The 20,529-nt window shown below is 33.5% G+C and overlaps 1 protein-coding gene across 1 annotated transcript; it reads right to left on the reverse strand.

Moving 5' to 3' along the window:
- Window positions 1–17,306: 17,306 nt before the first annotated feature.
- Window positions 17,307–20,156, reverse strand: LOC124358724 (cationic trypsin-like). The gene is made up of 4 exons (XM_046811020.1): window positions 19,863–20,156; window positions 19,327–19,464; window positions 17,848–18,065; window positions 17,307–17,693 (listed from the first exon to the last, which is right to left on the reverse strand). Exons 1-4 carry the CDS (start codon window positions 20,139–20,141, stop codon window positions 17,426–17,428), a joined length of 903 nt encoding a protein of 300 aa, XP_046666976.1. The 5' UTR covers window positions 20,142–20,156; the 3' UTR covers window positions 17,307–17,425.
- Window positions 20,157–20,529: the final 373 nt, after the last annotated feature.

Genomic DNA, 20,529 nt, shown 5'->3' on the forward strand with positions numbered 1-20,529 from the left:
CTTAATGGAAGCCTATACCTTGTGATACATAATTTTAAAGGTAATAGCTTACTAAATTTAATGCCACAAACCGCATCTCAAAGGAATTATTCTATCAGAAAATAGAGCATTTTTAGTATTGAAAATTTACTGATGTTCAACAATGTAATTTTTAACATGGTTTCTTGCCACAAAATGTGTTACACTAATTTTTTAGCATTTTTTAAATGTTCAATTAAAATAAAAATAAACAATGTATTTTTAAGCTGGTTTCATTAGTACAAATTTACCAGTTTTTTATTACAATGAATAAAACTTATGAGTCACTTTCTCTGATTACTTATGAATCTGTACTTGGTGTTTTCCAGTCAGCAGGAAGGTTTTAAAGAGACAAAGGTCACTAGCCTATGAGAAACATTATTGTGTTATTAATCATCTGGTCTACAGGTTTCAGTTTGTTGAGCATGGAGCTTTCACTAGACAGGTCTAAGCTTGGGAATTACAAATGGACAAAGGTCATATCATTCCTGTCGAGTTAATCAGTGTCTCTGAAGCATTGCTGTCAACAAGTTATCTAATTACAGTAGTTCAGTTTTTTATTTGGCATTTTAATGGAATTGTCTGAAAGAGAACGAATTACTCTGTTGATGATGCGAGGATATGGCGATCGTCAAAGATCTTATCGGGAAGTTTGTAATTTGTTTAATGACACTTTCCCAGAAAGGAATCCCCATAAGTGTTTCAACAATATCAAAAACTATTGAGCGTTTTGAAATGACAGGGAGTGTACGTAATCGGCCAAAGTCGGGTAGGATACAATCTGCAACAGATGAAGAACATGCACTAGATGTTTTCCAAACATTTATTGAAGACCCACATACATCGCTCAGAAAAGCTGCACAGCAACATGATATGCACCCTATGTCTGTGAGTAAGATTTTGAAAATTAATACATACAAACCATTTAAAGTTCATTTAGTCCAACAGTTAAGTGAGGATGATTACGACAGAAGAGTTGAGTTTTGTGAACTTGTGATGCGCAAATGTGATGACAATAGAGATTTTCTGACCAACATACTATTTTCTGATGAGGCAACTTTTTTCCTAAATGGCAATGTTAACAGGCACAATTGCCGTTACTGGGCTAGTGAAAACCCACATTGGATTACTGAGTCCCATTCACAGCAACCACAAAAACTGAACGTATGGTGTGGAAATTTTAGGTAACAAAATTGTTGGACCCTTTTTTCATCAATGGAAATTTAAATGCCGAACTTTACTACAATATGCTCCAAAATGAAATAATCCCAGCTATTCAAATTGCATCAGGAGAATACTTTGATAATGTATGGTTTCAGCAGGATGGGTGCTCCACCCCATTATGGGAGACAGGTAAGAGAGTATTTGGATTTAAGGTTTCCTCATAAATGGATTGGCCAAAGAGGAAAATCGAATGGCCTCCAAGATCTCCGGATTTGTCACCAATCGATTATTTCCTATGGGGTCATTTAAAATCCAATGTTTATAGAAGAAAGCCTCATAATTTGGAAGACCTAAGAAACAGGATTATAGAGGAGATTGCTTTGATAACTGAAGAAATGTTAGGCAACTCTGTCGAATCATTTTAACACAAGATTTGGCTCATTGTCAAAACCGTAGAAGGAACACAGTTCGAACAATTGCTTTGACACCAAATGCAGGTAAAACGTTTGTTGTAAGACTTTTCTAACAGCATACATTATTTTTTATTTGTAATAAGAAATCAATAACATAAGTATTTCCATAATTGTACTGTAATAAAAACTGGCAAATTTGTGCTAATAGAACCAGCTTAAAATGAAATTTTTGTTTTATTTAATTGAACATTTAAAAAAATGCTAAAAAATTAGTGTAACACATTTTGTGGCAAGAACCATGTTTAAAATTACATTGTTGAACATCAGTAAATTTTCAATACTAAAAATGCTCTATTTTCTGATAGAATAATTCCCTTGAGATGCGGTTTATGGCATTCAATTCAGTAAGCTATTACCTTTAAAATTATGTATCACAAGGTATAGGCTTCCATTAAGAATATTCACGATACCCTCGGCAGGACGTCCCCCGTTGGTGTGACATAACAAAACATTGTTCCAAAAAGTAGATGCCCAATCTCTATCACGATTGTAAGAGGTTTCAAATTTATATTTAAATTATTAAAGGATATATTTGGGTGTTTCCAGACATAATATACACCCTGTATATTAATTAGTCAGTAATTAAACAATGTCAGTATGCATCGCTTCTATTTACTTCAAAACGTTGCTGACATATCAGTAGACATGTTGTGTAATTTGTGTGAAAAGGAAATATTAGTTGACTTTAACTGTATTTTAACTCTACTTGTATGCTACCTTTATGTAACGATCTACCATACCAATTATGCGAATTGAGTAGTGGAGCCAATCTAGAATATTGCTGTTCAAACAACGAATTGCCTGCAGCGGTAATGTCACGTGATATTTACATAAACACACTGGGAAGTTCTGAAGCCACTGGCTTAATATAAACATCGTGATGACGTCTGGCTTTGCCTACAAAATTAAGCCTGGAGAGATTTTTTGTGTGCAGCATTTTGGGAATAAATGTCATTGTACTTTTGAATTACCACATACGCATATAATGTTAAGATAATAGAAAAACAACATTCTGGTATATAATATTTTATTTGTCGTCTTACACTCAATTTCATAACGGATATAAACACAAAATGAACAAACTGTATTGGGGCATTACATAAACTATGCCACAATAATTTATGTTGAAATCAGTTTTTGTGAATTATTTGTTTCATACTTACATGTGGCCAGTATCGAAGTACCGAATGTTTTGTTACAGAGAAAGTTATAACTATGTTTGAATTCACTTTGACAACTATACGCGTTCGATAATTCGCTCTTTGTTTTTGTGTACTTTTTCAACATCATCTTTACGGCTAGTTATGATGGATAGTTTGTAATAACAAAAAATGGTCGATGGAAAAATGTATTTTTTAATCAAAGAGATAACTATAGATCAAATCATACTATAGAACTGATTTATTTCACTTTCATTTAATACACATACAGGATACATTTACAGATCCTAACAGTCAGTTTGGTATACTATTATATATCAATAGACTAGACCTAGTTGTGCATGTGCATGTTAGTTGTGTTTTGCCTCCAAGTGTGTTTCAGTGCTCTCAGAAGAAATACTAATGATACCATTTATATTTTTCATTTCTATTGTTAAAAAGATAAGGTTTTTGAGCAATATATTTAGTTACCAAATTTTGTTAGTGTTAATAAAAATGAAGTTTTTACTAACGTAACGTAGAGACAAATTTGAGACTGGAAATGTCTTCAAGTATGAATAAGAGACTTTAGTAAGAGATACGAAAGATCCTTTCTATTGAAATAAAACATCTTAGAGAAAACAAATCAAAGCAGTAAGTGTTCTCACATTTTTCTTGGAATTAGGCGTATTGATTACAAAGATTACTCCTGGGAAATTGTGTTTCCTTGGCGAGGACTTCAAGATATTGTCGGAAATGGAGGAAGTGAAGACTTTCACATGTATGTTATTTGATGAGGTAGGCTTTATTGAAATCTTAGGAAATATCTCGCAACGCTTTAAGTATTAGTATATATAGTAGTACACTGTTGAGGCCAAGACTTTCGTTTCATCAGTTTTAATACGTTTTCTTCTTATGTGTACATAAAACATTTTTGTATGTTTATGGACTGCATTCTGAAAAGTATCGATACAACCATTTATTAATAAAGGGAAAATCTATACATTTCAGAAATACTATATTCAGGGCATTCTTTTCGTCAAGTACGATTATTTAGCATGGGATATTAGTCTCAGATTAGTCTATTTCGTGGTCAGTTCGAGGCATCTGACCTGCTATCGGAAAATATCCTGGTTTTCCTAGATAGGCCCACAAGTTTCAGCTGGAGAAACAACATTGATATCACACCTACACAAATATGCAGGGAAAACGCATAAAGTTCGCCTATCCCACGTAACGGAGAGGTGAGTGAATCAATAATTATTAGTCTTGGTCTATTATCTTTCCTACCACAGCTCCTTTCTTTCTGTTTTGCGTTTCTTATTCGTCTAGGTTATGTTGTTTGGCAACGTACGTATATCTCACAAGCCATATCTTTGAATGTTTTGACTTTGTTTCGCAATACCACCTACTATAGTGGCAGCTGAGTTGAGGCTCGAAATTATCTACAATTGAAAAGCGTTGAAATACTTCAGAATGAAGGTATAACTAATTTTGTCCCGTCAAATGAAAGTATTTAGCCTAGACGGTACTATGAGAACGAGTCTGTTCTACAGACGTATGTATTCTGATCATGTGAGCAATATGAATCTCATTGGATTGATGCGAACGAGGCTGAGCCAGCGGGCAGTTAAGCCTGTCTCAGGTGGCGTTGCGATGCGAGGCAGGCCATTGCGCAGATATGCCGGCCGCAGGATAATAATGTTCCCACTACGTGCTGACTGACGCTAGTGTTCTCGGCTATTTCTAGACGTGAACATCCGCTTTATGCTTCTCCGCGGTTAATGTTTAACAGTCAAAGCTCGCGTCCGACGCGGCGGATACTGCCGGGTACTCCATGTGAATACGAAGTCTTTCATGACTTCATCAGTCCTACTGACGAGTTTGTACAATGTCTCACATATGCACTTCTCCATAGCTATGGTTGAACTGTAAGAATCACTATGTACTCAATAAGAATAAACACAAAATCGCACTAGTTATTCTGTCGCAAGTCCATCGTTTTGGCGGAAGTACTAGTGCCAATAGCCAAAAAGAAAAACAATTAAAGGATTGTGTTGTTGTTTCTAGGAGAAATTGTTAACTATCCAATAGTTGTTCTTGACCGAGGAGGTCGTACATTCTGTGCTAGTAATATAATAACCATAAGGCTGTCTGGTCTTGTACATGGTCTAATACAGCCCATCCGGTTTAACATTTCTTTTAAAATTCTGTACCTAATATAATTGATTTCAATACATTTAAATGTATAACTCTTCTCGTAGATGTAGTTATCATTATAATCTCTTCCTTATTCATTATAACCATTTAATTTGTTCACAGGAGTACAGAAAATTAAATTTTATCACAGAATAGTTGCAATGTTAATACAGTAGCAAGAAATATTTTAAACGCCTAAAATTATTCTTGGAATATTACTATGGAAACACAATATATTAATGTCATACGAAGACAGTAATGAAAGTAATGTAATATTATATATTTCATACTTTTCAGAAGAAGAAAATTAACGATTCCCTGTTCGGTTGTCTTCGGACTTCGAATAAAAATAGTATTAAATATGGCCTCCTTACAACATTTCTACGAATATACCATCGAAATATCAAGTCTTGGCAACTCTTAATCTAGAAGGAGTAAAACTCCTTATCCAAACAAAAACTTATAGCATTTTGTCAGAAAATAAATAGAAATATCCTTAAAAGTTAGTTTGCAATCTAAAAAAGGTTTCGTACATAATTTCTTGATTCCTTAAATAATTAATTTTATAATTTGAATAGCTAACAAATTTTGAAAACAAAATTTTAAAATATATTTACAATTGGAAATCACAAAGTAAGAGGTACACTGAGAGTGCAGACTGAACACGACGCCCGAGGGTGTTACGTGTTTAGCCGAGACATTTACTAGTGAAGTCAATATCATGGTTCATAAGATTCGACCTAAATAAGGTCCAGAAACGTAGTTTCATTAATTTAAGCGAACATACGTTAATCTTTGGAAGCCTATATTCAGAAAATTAGTGCAACACTTCTTCACTAGTGGTCCACTGGAAATATTGAAACCCGTTCTTTGTTGAAATAAACAATATGTAAATAATATTTCATCAACTTTAATGCATTTCACAGAAATAATTCTAGAGTGTAGTAGGCTAAAGCTCTTTGATCAAAATTTAGATACTTTAAATTGAAATTAATTTATTTAGAAAACTAATTATTTAAATCAAATCAAATTTATTTATCCTCATAGACAACTTGTACATTGTATTGGAACACATCATTCTTTATTTTATTACTCTAATACAAAACATAGTAACAATAAAACTCTATCAAGTCTCATTTATTTAAAAATAAATATAATTAATATTCATATTCAGTGGTTCTCAAAAACTCATTAAGTGAGTAAAAACATTTTGCTAATGAATTGAGTTTTGAAAGGAATATTCAGTTTGCGAAAGTAAAATACAAAATAAGTTCTGCGTTGTTCTAATTGCTGCTGTGTTTCATGCGATTGAGCAGTTTATATGACTACTATTGCTTGGAACAATAGGGCATTGTAAGCAAAACATCACTGTTTCGTGAATATAAACCGGAGGCAGTGTCAGCATAGACATTTTTCAAAACCTTCGCAATATGTAGAATATTAAGCTTATTTTACAGTTATATCTACCTTTTCAATTTGAAAGATTCCAAAGATGCTTATGCCATCTGTAATTTTCCCTCCAAACCGCACACACGGATGGCTCGTGTTATAGCACGCTTAGAACAATAGGTTGCAAAAAGAAAACAACTTCATTGGTTGGGCTCGATCAGTTAATGTGCTGCATAACTTACTACCAGCTCAATTCATATTCTTCGGCCGTCCTCCAGACAATGGCTGCCTCGGTGGTGGCCAAGTCGGCATTTCTAATAAAACGTCATCTTTAGCGATTCATTGTAAGTGTGTTTTCATGATTCATGATTAATCACCTACAGTCACACCAACATACTAAGTTGGGGCCTACGGAGACTTGACTCACAGCTTAAACAGTTCAATTAATTATAAAATAAACTTACCAAAACAACAAATTACAAACTGGCACTGTTATGATGTGTCAATTAGTCCCAGCAAAGAGTAAATCTGAATTTAAATGTATTAAACGATATAATACATTAACGAAAACAAACAATGAATGATGAGTAGGAAATTATTTTTCAAAACAGTTAGATATAAAGTGACAACCAACCATCCACTCCTAAATTTTACTTTCATTTGATTAAATACAATTAATAGCTTTATCACACTGATCACTGTACCGAATCGCGATACTTATCATGGGTTCTAATTTCATCCCAATCCTCATTTCTTTGAGGCGATATTAAAATACTTACATTAACCCGTATCTGATCACATTTTAGCAGAAGTCTACTCATACTTGCTAATAAAAGCAGGTAAAATCGTTAATTTGAAATTATTTGAGTGATTTTTTCTAAAGTGTGCTCGAGAGAAGAAATTAATATTCTTAAAAAGCATTGTTGTGTGAGTGCTAGCGAAACCTATTATTTTAGTACTTTACTTTTTACGTCTGTTTGTTTGTCGACATGGTATCTCGAAAACTAACTGGAGTATAGAAGTTTTGCTTGAATCTTAATTTCTATTTAGCAAACATCGAGATAATTGATGGCAAAGTGTCTCAATAGAATTTAGCTGAATGTTATTAAAACATAATTTTTCTCAAGGACAGATTGAGCTATACATGTGAAACATTGCTAATTCTTCTATGATTGAAGTGGCTGGCGAAATTCTGTCTGTCTGTATGTCTCTCGAAAGTAGCTAGACTTGAAAATTTGCATGTTGCTTCACTTCTATACTGACAACATCGTGTTTCATAATGGAATATGTCCCTGCTTATATTTGGCCGGGCATCACTTAATCACTGTCTACATAAGGATATCTACATAACTCAAATTTCACATACTTTCCTGTCACTAAAGGGGACGTTAAAACGTTATCTTCACGTCTCCTAATGTCTGTCTTATGTTCCGTTGGATTTGTAAGGACATAGGTACTTTTACACGAATATTTCAATACGAAGTTAATTTCACTATTAAATATGACAACGGACCATATTTTAATGGTCACAATTTCACTAAAATATACTCAGCACGTTATGAATGTTATTTAACTGCTGACAAATAACCAGCTGGTTGTTCCGCTTAATAGCTGACATTACTTTAATGTAATTTTGAACACTCTTTATGACATTTAATAATATATATTACAGTTTCTGTCATTGTTTGTGTACTGTAATCAAAACTATTTATTGAGCATAGAATTAGTTCGTACACAACATTTTATTATTATATTTATTTTACTTTAAATAATTGAATTTAATAAATTTACCAAACAACATCAATTAAATTAAACGTTTATTGCTTTAATTTTCAATTGAATATCACATTTCATAACTGAAATTACTAGCTATTTTCTGTATATTGTATGTATGAAATTAGTACGTAATAAGCTGGACAGACGAAGTTAAAATTTAGATAGAATATATTTTAACATCGGAATAAGATACAGGTTTATTTCACATTTACAAATTGTTATGAGGCTCTACGCTCCTGGTACGAGTCAGATTTACCTGCGTGGACACGTATAATAAAGCGAGAGAGGTTGAAACATTTGTTTACTTTAAAAGTAATAACACTTCTTAGTTGAACACATTCCGTAATTAATGTTGCGCACAGACGGACTTGCACTGTCAGATTCCTGTTCAATGTACACGTTGTAGGTTTAAAAAAATTAGGATCTCTTTTAGATTTTACAATTGTTAAATATAAGCTTGATACCATTGTTCGCTGGTAATCATTTTTGTACTACAAACAATGACTGCTCATTATTAACTAACGACACACGGTGCTAACGACGAATTCGAACACTTGGGGATGTCCTTCTAATACCGCTACACAACTCAACGTATTAAATAACATTTTGACCATATGACAGCAAGATACTCAACACTGGCTTCCTCGACATTTTGGCACGGTACTCATATGGTTACAGTAATTCAACGACGAAATCAAAGAAAATGAAACGAACTTGTTACTGCCCGACAAACGAAGTGACTCCAGTGACTACAAGACCATTAAAAAGAAAATAGTAGACAAAGTGTCATATTTCTAAGGGCCAAGGAACCCATTGAGCGAAGCGAGCTCATGGTGTAGTTATGAGGAATACGGTACTGTTCAGATATAAATTCATGCAAAAACCTCCAAAATCAGGACTCCTGCTAAATGGCTTAAAATACTTTATTAGCACCAACCAAAATATAAGGACATATTCAATCAAATACCATGAAATTATTGATCGGGACCTTTTCCATTGGAGCTATCGGAAACATGTATCTCCACGAGATCATGTAACCGACAAATCACTCTTTAAATTTAAGTATCCAATTATCTGAATGTGGACTCGACAATATGGATCGAAGAGCTGTAAGAAAAAGCTGAATGCCTAATAACCTATCGCACTCAGCTGAAGATTAATTGAACGCATAAAACATGTCCATAGCGGCGGGTTAAATATGATAACGGAAAATATTAAAAAATAGCTTTAACTACTTTCATGGCAAATATATCTTTTTAGTACAAATTTACCATTTTATCTAGATCTAATGAAGCCAATACATAAATTAAGCTCAAATGTTTGTAGGTATGTCACGATATAAAAAATTACAACTTTGATTTGTTTAGGTAAAAATAATCAAATTATTTTAAAATTTATTATGAAGTATTTAGTAATTTATAAACTTACAATTCTGAGATACTGTCTTACCGTAGGTTATAATATGAATATCTTGGCAATAATGGTAAGAGATTATGGTTGAAACTTAATATGAGTATCTTAAGGAGAAATTGTAAAAAATGTCAAGTAATATTTCAAATTTAACAGAGGAAAGATACACAACGTCTCATTAACTAGTTACTGTATGCAAAATCAGATTTTCTCTTAATGCTGAAAAATGAAACCAAATAGAATATAACTATCAATATGAGACTATACATTTTTCACAGAGCAAAAGTGTACTCTGTCTTGAATATTTTCTTACTTATAATACGCCACTGTGGTTACTATCCTCCCACCAGAATACTGTTCGCTGGTTGTTGAGGTCTCACTCGTTGTCCATTCCGCAGATGAGGGTTGGTTGGCATTCTCTTCCAAACCATACTTCCTCATTCATTCCAAAACCAACCCTACGCTAGCTAAGTAATGAAACCACATCCAGAACAATAGAGCTGTAATGAAACTACTGTTCCTACTTGTTACTGTTTACTTCTGTTACTGTTAAATACTACAGCTAACGCTGTAATAATACTGTAAGGTCACGATTCTACACTTAGGCTTTGCAAATTAATTTTATACTGTGATTAATTTTGATATTTTTCGGAATAATACACGTTTATACATCCAAATAAAAGCTAAAATATTGGTTTTTGTTTACATCATGACAATGTCCTTTTTTACGTTTTGATGACGTCCAATAACAGTATCATTTTGAAGGCTGGGAAAACTTCACTTTAACAATTATGGTTAGAATTAATTTTTGTAAATCTCAAAATTATCTAAAATTAAAAATAGTTTTGCATATGTGTATAATTTGAAGATGGTTTTCGATCTTTTAAATGGAATGCCGGTGTTATTTAAATGGTTAGCATATTTAGAATTTTGTGATGTCTTCAATGCCTTTATAATTTTATGAAATCGGTTTATTTGTTCAATATAGTGGTTATGATATTCGTTAAATCTTAATTTATGTACTCCACTGATGTTAAATTTAGATTTTGGTTTTTGGAATTACTTTTATTACAAAACTGAGGTTACTAGAGGTTTGAAAGCTAATTTATATTCTTGTTTACACACCGATTTGCTAATTTTGTGATAATTTTGACCAAGATAGTCGAATTAAATGTTATTAATATCTCTAATTTTCATATTTTGTTGCTTTTTGTGGTTCTTTAATAATAGTCAATCATGGCTTGGCTTGTATCCATAATTTTTGGCAATGTATTAAATAGTTTCTAATTCTTTATCAAAGTCTTTTTTTCATTGGAATTTTATGTGACAAAATAATAATTATTCAAATGTTACGTTTTCATAGTTCTTGTATTATCAAAAACACTTGCAGAGGAGTAAACATGTTTTTTAATATTGCGATGGTAGCTAAGATATCAAACATAATTTGAATCGCTGTCAAAAGCGACATTTGATAGCTGAGAATTTGGTAGAACATTAATATATTTTTAATGCCTGTACATTTTGGAACACAAATACATTTTTCGCCAGGCTTTGAAAAGATAAATGGAATAATTTATTTCATGGTTATGGATATTCTATTATAAACCATTCCCCCTTCTTAATTTGCCGAAATGAAATATGGTTAATATTGTAAAACGTGTTCATAACTGTGATAAAATATTAGAACGTTAAAGTTATAACGTTACATTTGAACCTGTCATTATTTTAAATACTTCAAACTTTTTAAGATATATATATATATATATAAGATAAATATACATTATAAAAATTTACATTTTTGTAGTTATAAAAAGCAAGAAAATTAAATACATTTTAGTAAAATATAATAATATTAATTATTAATGTTTCACACTATATTGCATCATACAAGGGGTGCCAGCTTATATACAGTCCATCCTTTATATACGGTTAATATTTTTTGGCGGCTAACGTAAACACTAGAACAGCTTAAAAACACTAATTATTCGATTGCAAACTAACAAAACGAAATCAGATATTTATTTTAAAGAATTAGTTGACATCATTATATATAATAAAAACTAAAGCTTTAGTAATTGGTTTGTGATCTTTCCTTGTATGGAATTATAAACTTAAACGTTAACGTAAGGTTGTTTGAAATAGAATTAAGGATTTGTATAGCTTTATCTCAAGAAGTGTGTGTTTGTAAAGACATTCACAACTGTTGTAATACAGGGATCTAAATTACTGAACATGCTTACTCAGCATGTGAGAATGCTTTTAATGTACGTATAAGTGGACAAGTGGAGATCTTGATTAGATAATAATTTTACTAATAGGTCTAATTAATTCATCTTGATTAGTTAAACGTTTTCCAAAATTTACTAGAAATTAAATTAATTATAAAGTGGCGTCATAGAAGTTGCCAATGGAACTCTCAAAATAAAGTTATATACAGTTAATAATCGGGCCAAATTTTCAATTTATAAGTTTTGAAATGTGTTTAGAAAAATGAAACAAACAAGAGTAGGTCAAGTAAATAATGACAAGTTAATTTTGGATTTAAGGAGCATACATAATGCGTTTGAGTCGACGAAGGTAAAACAATTAGTATATTCACGTTTTAGGAATGTACAGGAGTGATAGAGACATGTTTTAAGTAATGCATGAAGCATTACATTAAATACACTATAAGGCTCGTGTCTTAGTCCATGCTCAGATGCTAGGAATCTTTGAAATGTGTAATCTTTGAAATGTAAAAACATGCCTAAATGTGAATTTCCGATACCAATAATTAATTATTAGCAGCTTCATTAAGAAAGCTCGATGTCTCGGTCGTTGTAGGTCACGAGTCTCCGGGCAAAGTGCAGTAAAATGTGGTTAACTGTGTAGGTGGAGTGTCTCCTAATAATAGAAGTATTTGGAGGATTTACATCAGGGTGTGTGCCTATGGTGTCCCTATCCAGACCACGTGATTACGGACTTGGTACAGTACAAGAGGGCTGACTGAAGTGTGGAGAGGGTGATCTTTCCTAATGACCATTATTAACACCTTGGATGCTCGAAGGCATATCATCATCTCATTGATGGTGCCGATGATACATCACTGGATATCTCGAACTTACGGTTCCTGTGGAGTGAGTCGATGGTGTACGGTGTTGGAAATGCCAATTATAGTCACAAACCAAAATGTTGCTGAAAAAATTACTCCGTCAGAAAATGTGGTTTATCACGCTTGCTAGAAGCCACGAGTCTCAAACAGGATGCAAGAATGAATATATTTTGCTAATTAGTCAACGATTACCATAGAAATGGTTTGTAGGGTTGTGTTGTCCATATAAGGATGTCCGCTAATACTCTTATAGCAATTCACTAAGCCGGTTCTGTTACCAGAGAGGATGCCATATTTCTATAAACTGCTCGAACCCCGCGGAGTTACACTCTTCCCATTCTTGTCAGAGTTCCGAGAATGTCAGTATAGTGAAATCTCATAACGCTGGGGTTTCCTTTTTTAAGAAATTAAAATAAGTACAATACCTTTGTCGTGACCTATCATGGACTTCCATTACAACATATGGCATCCTCCCTTCCACTAAGGACTGACGCTCTTTTTCCTATGATGCACTGTGTTAGCTATATTTCATGTAAATCTGCCTACTTGCCTACTAAATACTATATTTGTGAGTGTATGCATGGATTATGAATTAATAATTATTTCCCAATAACGCAAATTAAAATATATATGTATCTTACATTACATTTTATTTTAACACATTAAGAAGGTATTAATTATATCTGAAAAACAAAAAAATTAAAGACTATATATATATATGTACTGGATATAGTTTATGTATGGAAATTAGAATCTACTTGGGCAAGTAAGCCTGTGCGTAGACCCGAGCCATTATGGTGCCGATAATAGGAACGGATTTTAGAAGAAACTAAATTAATTGTATATTAATTGCATGTATGTATGGACTTATGCAATGAAAAAAATAGCTGGTAAACACTACAGCTGCCGACATTTTTAAAACATTTTGGCTTAACTTAGTACAAATGCAGTACTTGCACATAGCTTCGATGAGTTCGTTTCTCAGTCTTAAACAATGAAAAGTTTCAAAATTGCGGCTCGAGTTTCACATTAGAGCAAAGATTTCCAATCAACTAATTCAGATCAGACCCAATAAAGACCCAAACATATATTTCTTTCATATACTATGCGATATTATAAATAACCTTTATTCGTGTGCTTCTTCCTATCTCTCTTAAGGTTTAAAGACGTCTTTAGCTTGGAAAAGAAATGCTTATATATCAGTTACTTGCCTTCGGCTCACCCAATCCCTAGAGGTGGGTGTTGACAAAATTTGTGGACAAGAGGTTATGATATTTTCGGAGGGACAAGTTGATTTCGAAGGTGGGATTTGCCAGAGAGTTAAAAACAGACCGGAGTGTTTACTTATTTTCTGGATCCAAACAAAGTTTTTATTATCAGGCCGTTTTACGACTTAGACGTTAGAGATACGACAAAAAGTGACTGAACTTTTTTTTGGGAATTTAGAACTATTTTGCCATTGAATTTGAGCTGCGACCTCTGGTTTACCCGGTACACAGCTTGGTAGGAAAGACTGCAAAGGTCAACCATTGTGAATGTTTTAAAGATTAATTTTAAGTAATGAAATTCTTAGATTTCAGGCGTTGCCTAGCGGTTATACGGATTAAGCTAGAATTTTTCCAAAGTTTCAAGTTTCTGGTATACTCTATGTTAGTCAGTATAACAGAGGGTATAAAGTTAAAGGAGTTTTGATTATCTGAAGATTACATAACCGAATACGGTAATCTTCATCAGGCGAATAAGTCGATCAAGTTGTTTTTATTTCACTCAAAATATACTGTATTCTCAGGGAGGTTAATATTACCGGAGGTTAGAAGAATAGGAGCTCATTTCCATAAGAGAGTTGGATCAAATGATGAGAATAAGTAGACCAGGCGGATTGCTTCACCAAAGGGTCTACTTGGTTGGGTCTAACCAAAAGGTCTAATAGTTTCAGGTTTCAAGGTGATGTCCGTTTTAAGTCATAGAAGTATACAATTACCCGTTATAACCGAATATCTGTACAAACAAAATTTGGATTAATTGGAAATGTGTATAGTTGTAAAAGTGTTTTTCTAGTAAGGTTTCAAAATTATGGACTAAATGTTTGAAAGGGTTACGTTTTTATTAACGTCTAATCATTGAGGGGTTATTGTCCCAGTAGTGTTGTGGAATCAAACATTGAGTGTTTTAATGCATCTTCAGTTTGACGTTTCTAGATGACAGCCTTATGTGAAATCTACATTTTCTCTGATTGAATCGGAAGGAATATTTGTTTTTAGATTTAACCGTTTTGATAAACACCGTTTTTTCTTTCCCAACCTTAGAAACATAAATATATAATTCATCATTCTTTAAAACACATTAAGAAAACAAACAAAATCACTTGTTGGATAGCCCAAACTTTTAATGTTATTTACATATATTTAGTCAAAATGTTCATTATATAAGTTTCACTCTTACATATTAGAAAAATGAGATGTACAGAAATGTTAAAAATTAGTGTTTGCAAAGTGATGCATTATCGATAAATCAATTTTAAGACTACAAATAAGTAGTAATTACTGTTTTAGAACACTATATATCAATCTTTCCTTTCATCAGTAATCCTACAACCTTTTAAATAATTTATTATTTTGAAAATATTAAAGTAAAAATGTAATGATCAGTACTTGCCTTGCGATATATAAAAAACGAACTTTTTGTAATGGTAAAATATTTGTTTTAATAATATTTAATTGTATAACTTGTATATATCACTCAGGTCTAAAACATCTGTAAGTTTCAATAATTCGTGTAACAGCTGTATGGTGGAAGTGGCTATTTTTGTACAAGTATCGAGTCACTATAATTGTATAATAACCAAGCTGTAAGTGGCCGATATTTCTTGTAGACGGAGGAGGAAGTGCGATGGTGGGTGTGCTCGCCGTGCGGGAAGGGGGGTGATGATTGAGGAGGCGACAGTTGCGGTCCGCTCGGCGGGAATCCGTCTACCTGTCTGCTGCCGGACACCAGATGGCAGCCGCGCTCGTCTACCCGTCCTCCCTCACTAGGGCTGACCCACCCGAGATTTATTAACCCTTTTCTTTCATAGAATTCCTCCCGGAGATGATAGTAACACGGGCTTTCCGGGCAGCGTTTTTTTTGGCGCGGCAATCGTTTTGCGTCTCTTCTGGTCCGGCCGCTACGTTTCGATGTGATCTTGTTTTTTGTGACTGCGAGATAAAAGTATAAACCAGTCAAGGTGTACGATCCGGTTCCTCACAATGGCCCGCGGTGTTATAGATTACAGGAACAAGTAATCGTCCACGAGCTACACGTTTCTCAACTGATTACTTGGTCACGCCCCGGTGACTCAATAACTGTGAGTACGCTTATTGCTCTATTAACAAGTTGCGTAAACAAGTTTAAAAATAACCTTAAGTGATGATTAGGTTACCGTGTAACTGATGATTAACTAACATATCAACAATTATTATTACGTAATACTCATAAATAAAAGTTGTAAAATAAAACAGTAGGTTTGCGTTACAAAGACATCAAGGCTATACATAGTAACACTAAAGTTCTTTAGTAATAAATAGTATATTTAGTAATACTCACTTGGTCATTTATCGGCCATTTCAGAATTCGTCATGAATTTAAAACTCGTTACTTTCCTTGATTATACCCATACTTGGGGTCCAAATATTGTAAAATTTAGTAATTACCTCCAAAAACGTTAATGTGAGAAATAAATAACATATTTATAGTTTTCCTTTTTTTGAGAAAGACAAATGTGCATAAATGTTAATTTTTACATGTAAAATATAGAATTTCTTGATAATGCAAGACTTTCCACTAGACCAGTCTGTGTGTTAGTATAGATTGCAACTTTTTATAACAGTATAGCGAACTAGTGTTAAACCATACTTTTACCTAGTTACCGACCATCCAAAGAAGCGGAGTGGAATGTAATGAATATGAACCCGAAGAATATAATTAATCTACCTGGAGGAAAACAGTTTATAAATTGCTCCTGTAAATGATTGGCTAAGCATCAGGGAATCCTGTCACTCAGAGGCTGGACAAATTTCTCTTCTGTCCATGCTCCTGGCCGCAGGACCTCGAGAAGGGATTCAGCTATGGATTCACTTTAAATTTTGCATGAAAATTTGCTGAATATTCCTTTCTGCATAAGAAACATCAAATTGATGATAGTGTATATCCCTCGATGAGATTCGTCTGAGATGTATTGAATCTATTCTATTACAGTGTACGCTGTGAAAAGTACTCTTCTGTATATTTGTCTGTGCGTTCGTATTTCTGTCTTTCTACTCGCAGGAGTGGAACGAGTTAGTAACTTGAAATTTTGCATGAAACCTCTAGGGAAGCCTATTATGCGTCATGTGGTCTAGGGTACACCTACCTTCTAATAAAATATGTAACCTTTTAAAATGGTTACTCCTCATATTCTGTTTAAATTGTGGTAACTTTTATAACATGTACATTGTGCAATTCATACATCAAAAGCATAATGTTGGAATACTAAAGGCTTTTAAATGTTATTTATTGATCACGAACTAAAAATAACAATATAATAGTGATACATTTTTATAATTATCAATTTGTATGTATTACATACTATTATTAACTATGACTTAAAAAGGGGGTGGAAAAAATACTCTGTGGCCAAGTAAGACATGTATTATATTGTTGTAGTACATTATTACCACATTGTGTAATATTTAATTACTTGAGACACCTGGACACTAGAAGGGAAGGAAGAACAGGTTACATCTACGCGTCTACGCAGCTCGACTGCCGTGTGAAGCCACGGTGGACATGATCCAGGCGTGGAATGGTTGGATATCCATGAAGATGTTGAGTTCGTGGATGGTACCACAGAGAGGGTGCTCAGGTCCACCTCTCAGGTCACAGGTGGCGGGGTCGTGGATGTAGAAAGTGCCGCTGGTGACGCCCCTGAGTCTACCGCCACACACCAGAGGGGATCCTGAGTCTCCCTTGCAGGGTCCTGAGTGTGGCTCTGTCTTGCTACACAGCCACTGTCGTACTCTACAACATTGCCTCGTCAGAAACAATGCACGACTAGTTTATATTATAAGGTGGAACCTCTCATACCCAGCAGTTATCGTCACAGAGAAGAAGCTACGCATCTGAAGTATCTGAATTAAAATGGCTCTAATTATAGAACAAAATTGAGTTTTACCTATGAACGCTCTTTTCCTTGATAAGCTCTGACTCGCAGGGACAAGGTCTAGTAATTGTTATCCTGTGTATCTTAAGACGGTTGTCTAAGTTACTTGAGATTCCCTTCTGTAGTCGGCCAAATCCTGGGATCTCGCACTCCATTGTGGAGTTCCCCCATTCAACGTCCGCTAGCCGTATCTTATCCACCGCTTTCGATATAGCAACATTTTCTTTCAACTGCAATTGAAGAGAATATTACACAAATAAAATTATTTTTAAATAGGCTTTAAAAATTTTAGCCAGTTCTAAATTGAATTCCTTGTGAAATTTGAAATAAACTTTTCTACAATAGAAATCAAAATGCTAACTGCATAATACAAGTCTAAAAATTGGAAAACCATAAACTATTTTTGAAACAACTCATAACTATACAACTTCTTGCGATCTTATCTCAACAATTTCTATAGTACACCATTACTTATTAATATCTATAGCAAACAAACAAACAAACAAACACACACACACACACACACACACACATATGTATGTATATATATATATATATATATATATATATATATATATATATATATATATATACATTCCCACGCAAACTGAAGAAAGGTACAAAATCGTCATGGCGCTGTCATCTTACATTATAATTATCCAACAGGTACATCATTAGTTATGGAGGTTAATTTGTACCTGGCAACACTGGTGGTTTTACAAGTTAATACACTAGTAGCAAAGTCTTAGGAAACTCCATCTTGAAACCTAACAAGATATAAATATAAACACGTTCAGACGATTCAAAATATGCGGACTTGGTTCTGTCATATATTTTATTACATCAATAGTAAAGGTCCACTATTATTGTATACTTACGTATACACTTTTGAGCACTTTTGCGTATATTTTCGCGTATATTGTGTTAGGTAAACATGTGAGGAGACACGTTGGAGATGTTGTTAAAATTAAATAAACACTTTGTTGTTTTCCTGTATGGCGATAATTGAGATTTAAACGTTTTATGATATTTAAAAGGCTGAAAAAGCAAGACTTATAGTCATCTAGAAAACTTAAGCTACACTAAACACTGTAAAAGTACAATAAGTGGGGTTTAACCCGTTATAATCCAGTTTACCCATAAGTACACAATATTAAGCACAGTATTTATCTATAAATAGTCACTTTAAAATGAGGGCTATAAAGGGTAAAGGTTGTCTGTGCGACGTTAACAGAAGCGTATCTATGGTGATGAGGGGGCGGAACCCCTCCAAAATGTTAACATTTAAATCAAAATATTCTTATTACATAAACCCAACTTTACATCGACTAAACGTTTTAATTGAATTAAGATTATTTGATTTATTCAAATTTAGATTCATTCATTGCCCCCGGTGTGACATTCTTAACAATCAAACTCGCCCCCTCACAGCTTATTCCCAGTATGCACAATTATTATAATGATAATATACTGTTTAAAGTACATACCAACCTTAATTAAAGCAATGTCATTTTCTGCCCACGTATTTGTATATAAGGGATGGATTATTACTGAGTCACTGATTTGCACTTGCATAAAACTGTTATTGTTTTGCTGGTTTGAATAAGCCTTCAGTGAACCAGCAACAACCTGGAGAGTAAAATTAAGTTTCATATAAATTATAGAGATGGAAATTAACCTAAACTTACTAAATAACATTATTTGAGTCATATATAATTAAGTTTTATTTATGATACATTTTTGTATTTATGTGTTGTATTTCTATAAAATCCATAACAAAGAAATCTTTACAATTTATTTCAAATTACAACGTTATGAAAGAAGAAATTTGTGATGGATAGAACACTTTTAGTATATAATTTATTTAAAAAGTAATAATATGGAAGTGCGTTTTAGCTTTAATGGTGTCTAAATACTTGTTCGACATTCATTAGTGATGTAATAAAGATTTTACAACAAATATGCTGTTTTATTATACAAAGACTATACTACTATACTATGAAATCAGAATCAATGGATTGATGTACCTTGACGACGGAATGGTTGCTGGTGACCCTGGCCGCTTGGAACACACAATGTGCCGCGGTGAGCACCCACTGAGGATGGAGGATTGCTCCTGAGCATACTTTCCCTTTGTACAGCACGGCCACCGAGTACGGGACATCGCCGAGTCTAGCCACAGTGGGAGTACTCAGACCTGTACAGCACTCCAGGAGAGAGAGCAGAACTTTCAGGATAAATAGTTGTCGAGGAAGTGTCATTGAGGAGCTTTCGGTCAATATCGTATCGTAAACAATAGTCAACATTGGCCAGCTGACAGACAGTTGTGTTCAGCATTTTTGTTGAAGCAGTGGAAAATCTGTTGTTGTTAATGCATTTGATTGAATTAGTATGATATCCAAAGACCACCACATTTTAGTATGTAAATTTAATTTATGCCTTTCAATATTGTTCTAGATATCTTACAATTTCCCAGGTAATGTGTAAAATATATCTCCGTCCCTAATGATCGTGGTGTACTCAATTTCATCCGGTTTTCGTATGAAAAGATTTGAAACACAGAGCTAAGCTTAACATAAAACTAAATTGTTCTATTAGTTTCCGGTACATTTCAGAGTTGGTCGTTACATAACTCAAGAAGTACTACAGACATAATCATATTTCAGCTGTAATTTCGTTTAATATGTTATATTC

This window comes from Homalodisca vitripennis, chromosome 3 (genome assembly GCF_021130785.1).
Source record: "Homalodisca vitripennis isolate AUS2020 chromosome 3, UT_GWSS_2.1, whole genome shotgun sequence".
NCBI lineage: Eukaryota > Metazoa > Arthropoda > Insecta > Hemiptera > Cicadellidae > Homalodisca > Homalodisca vitripennis.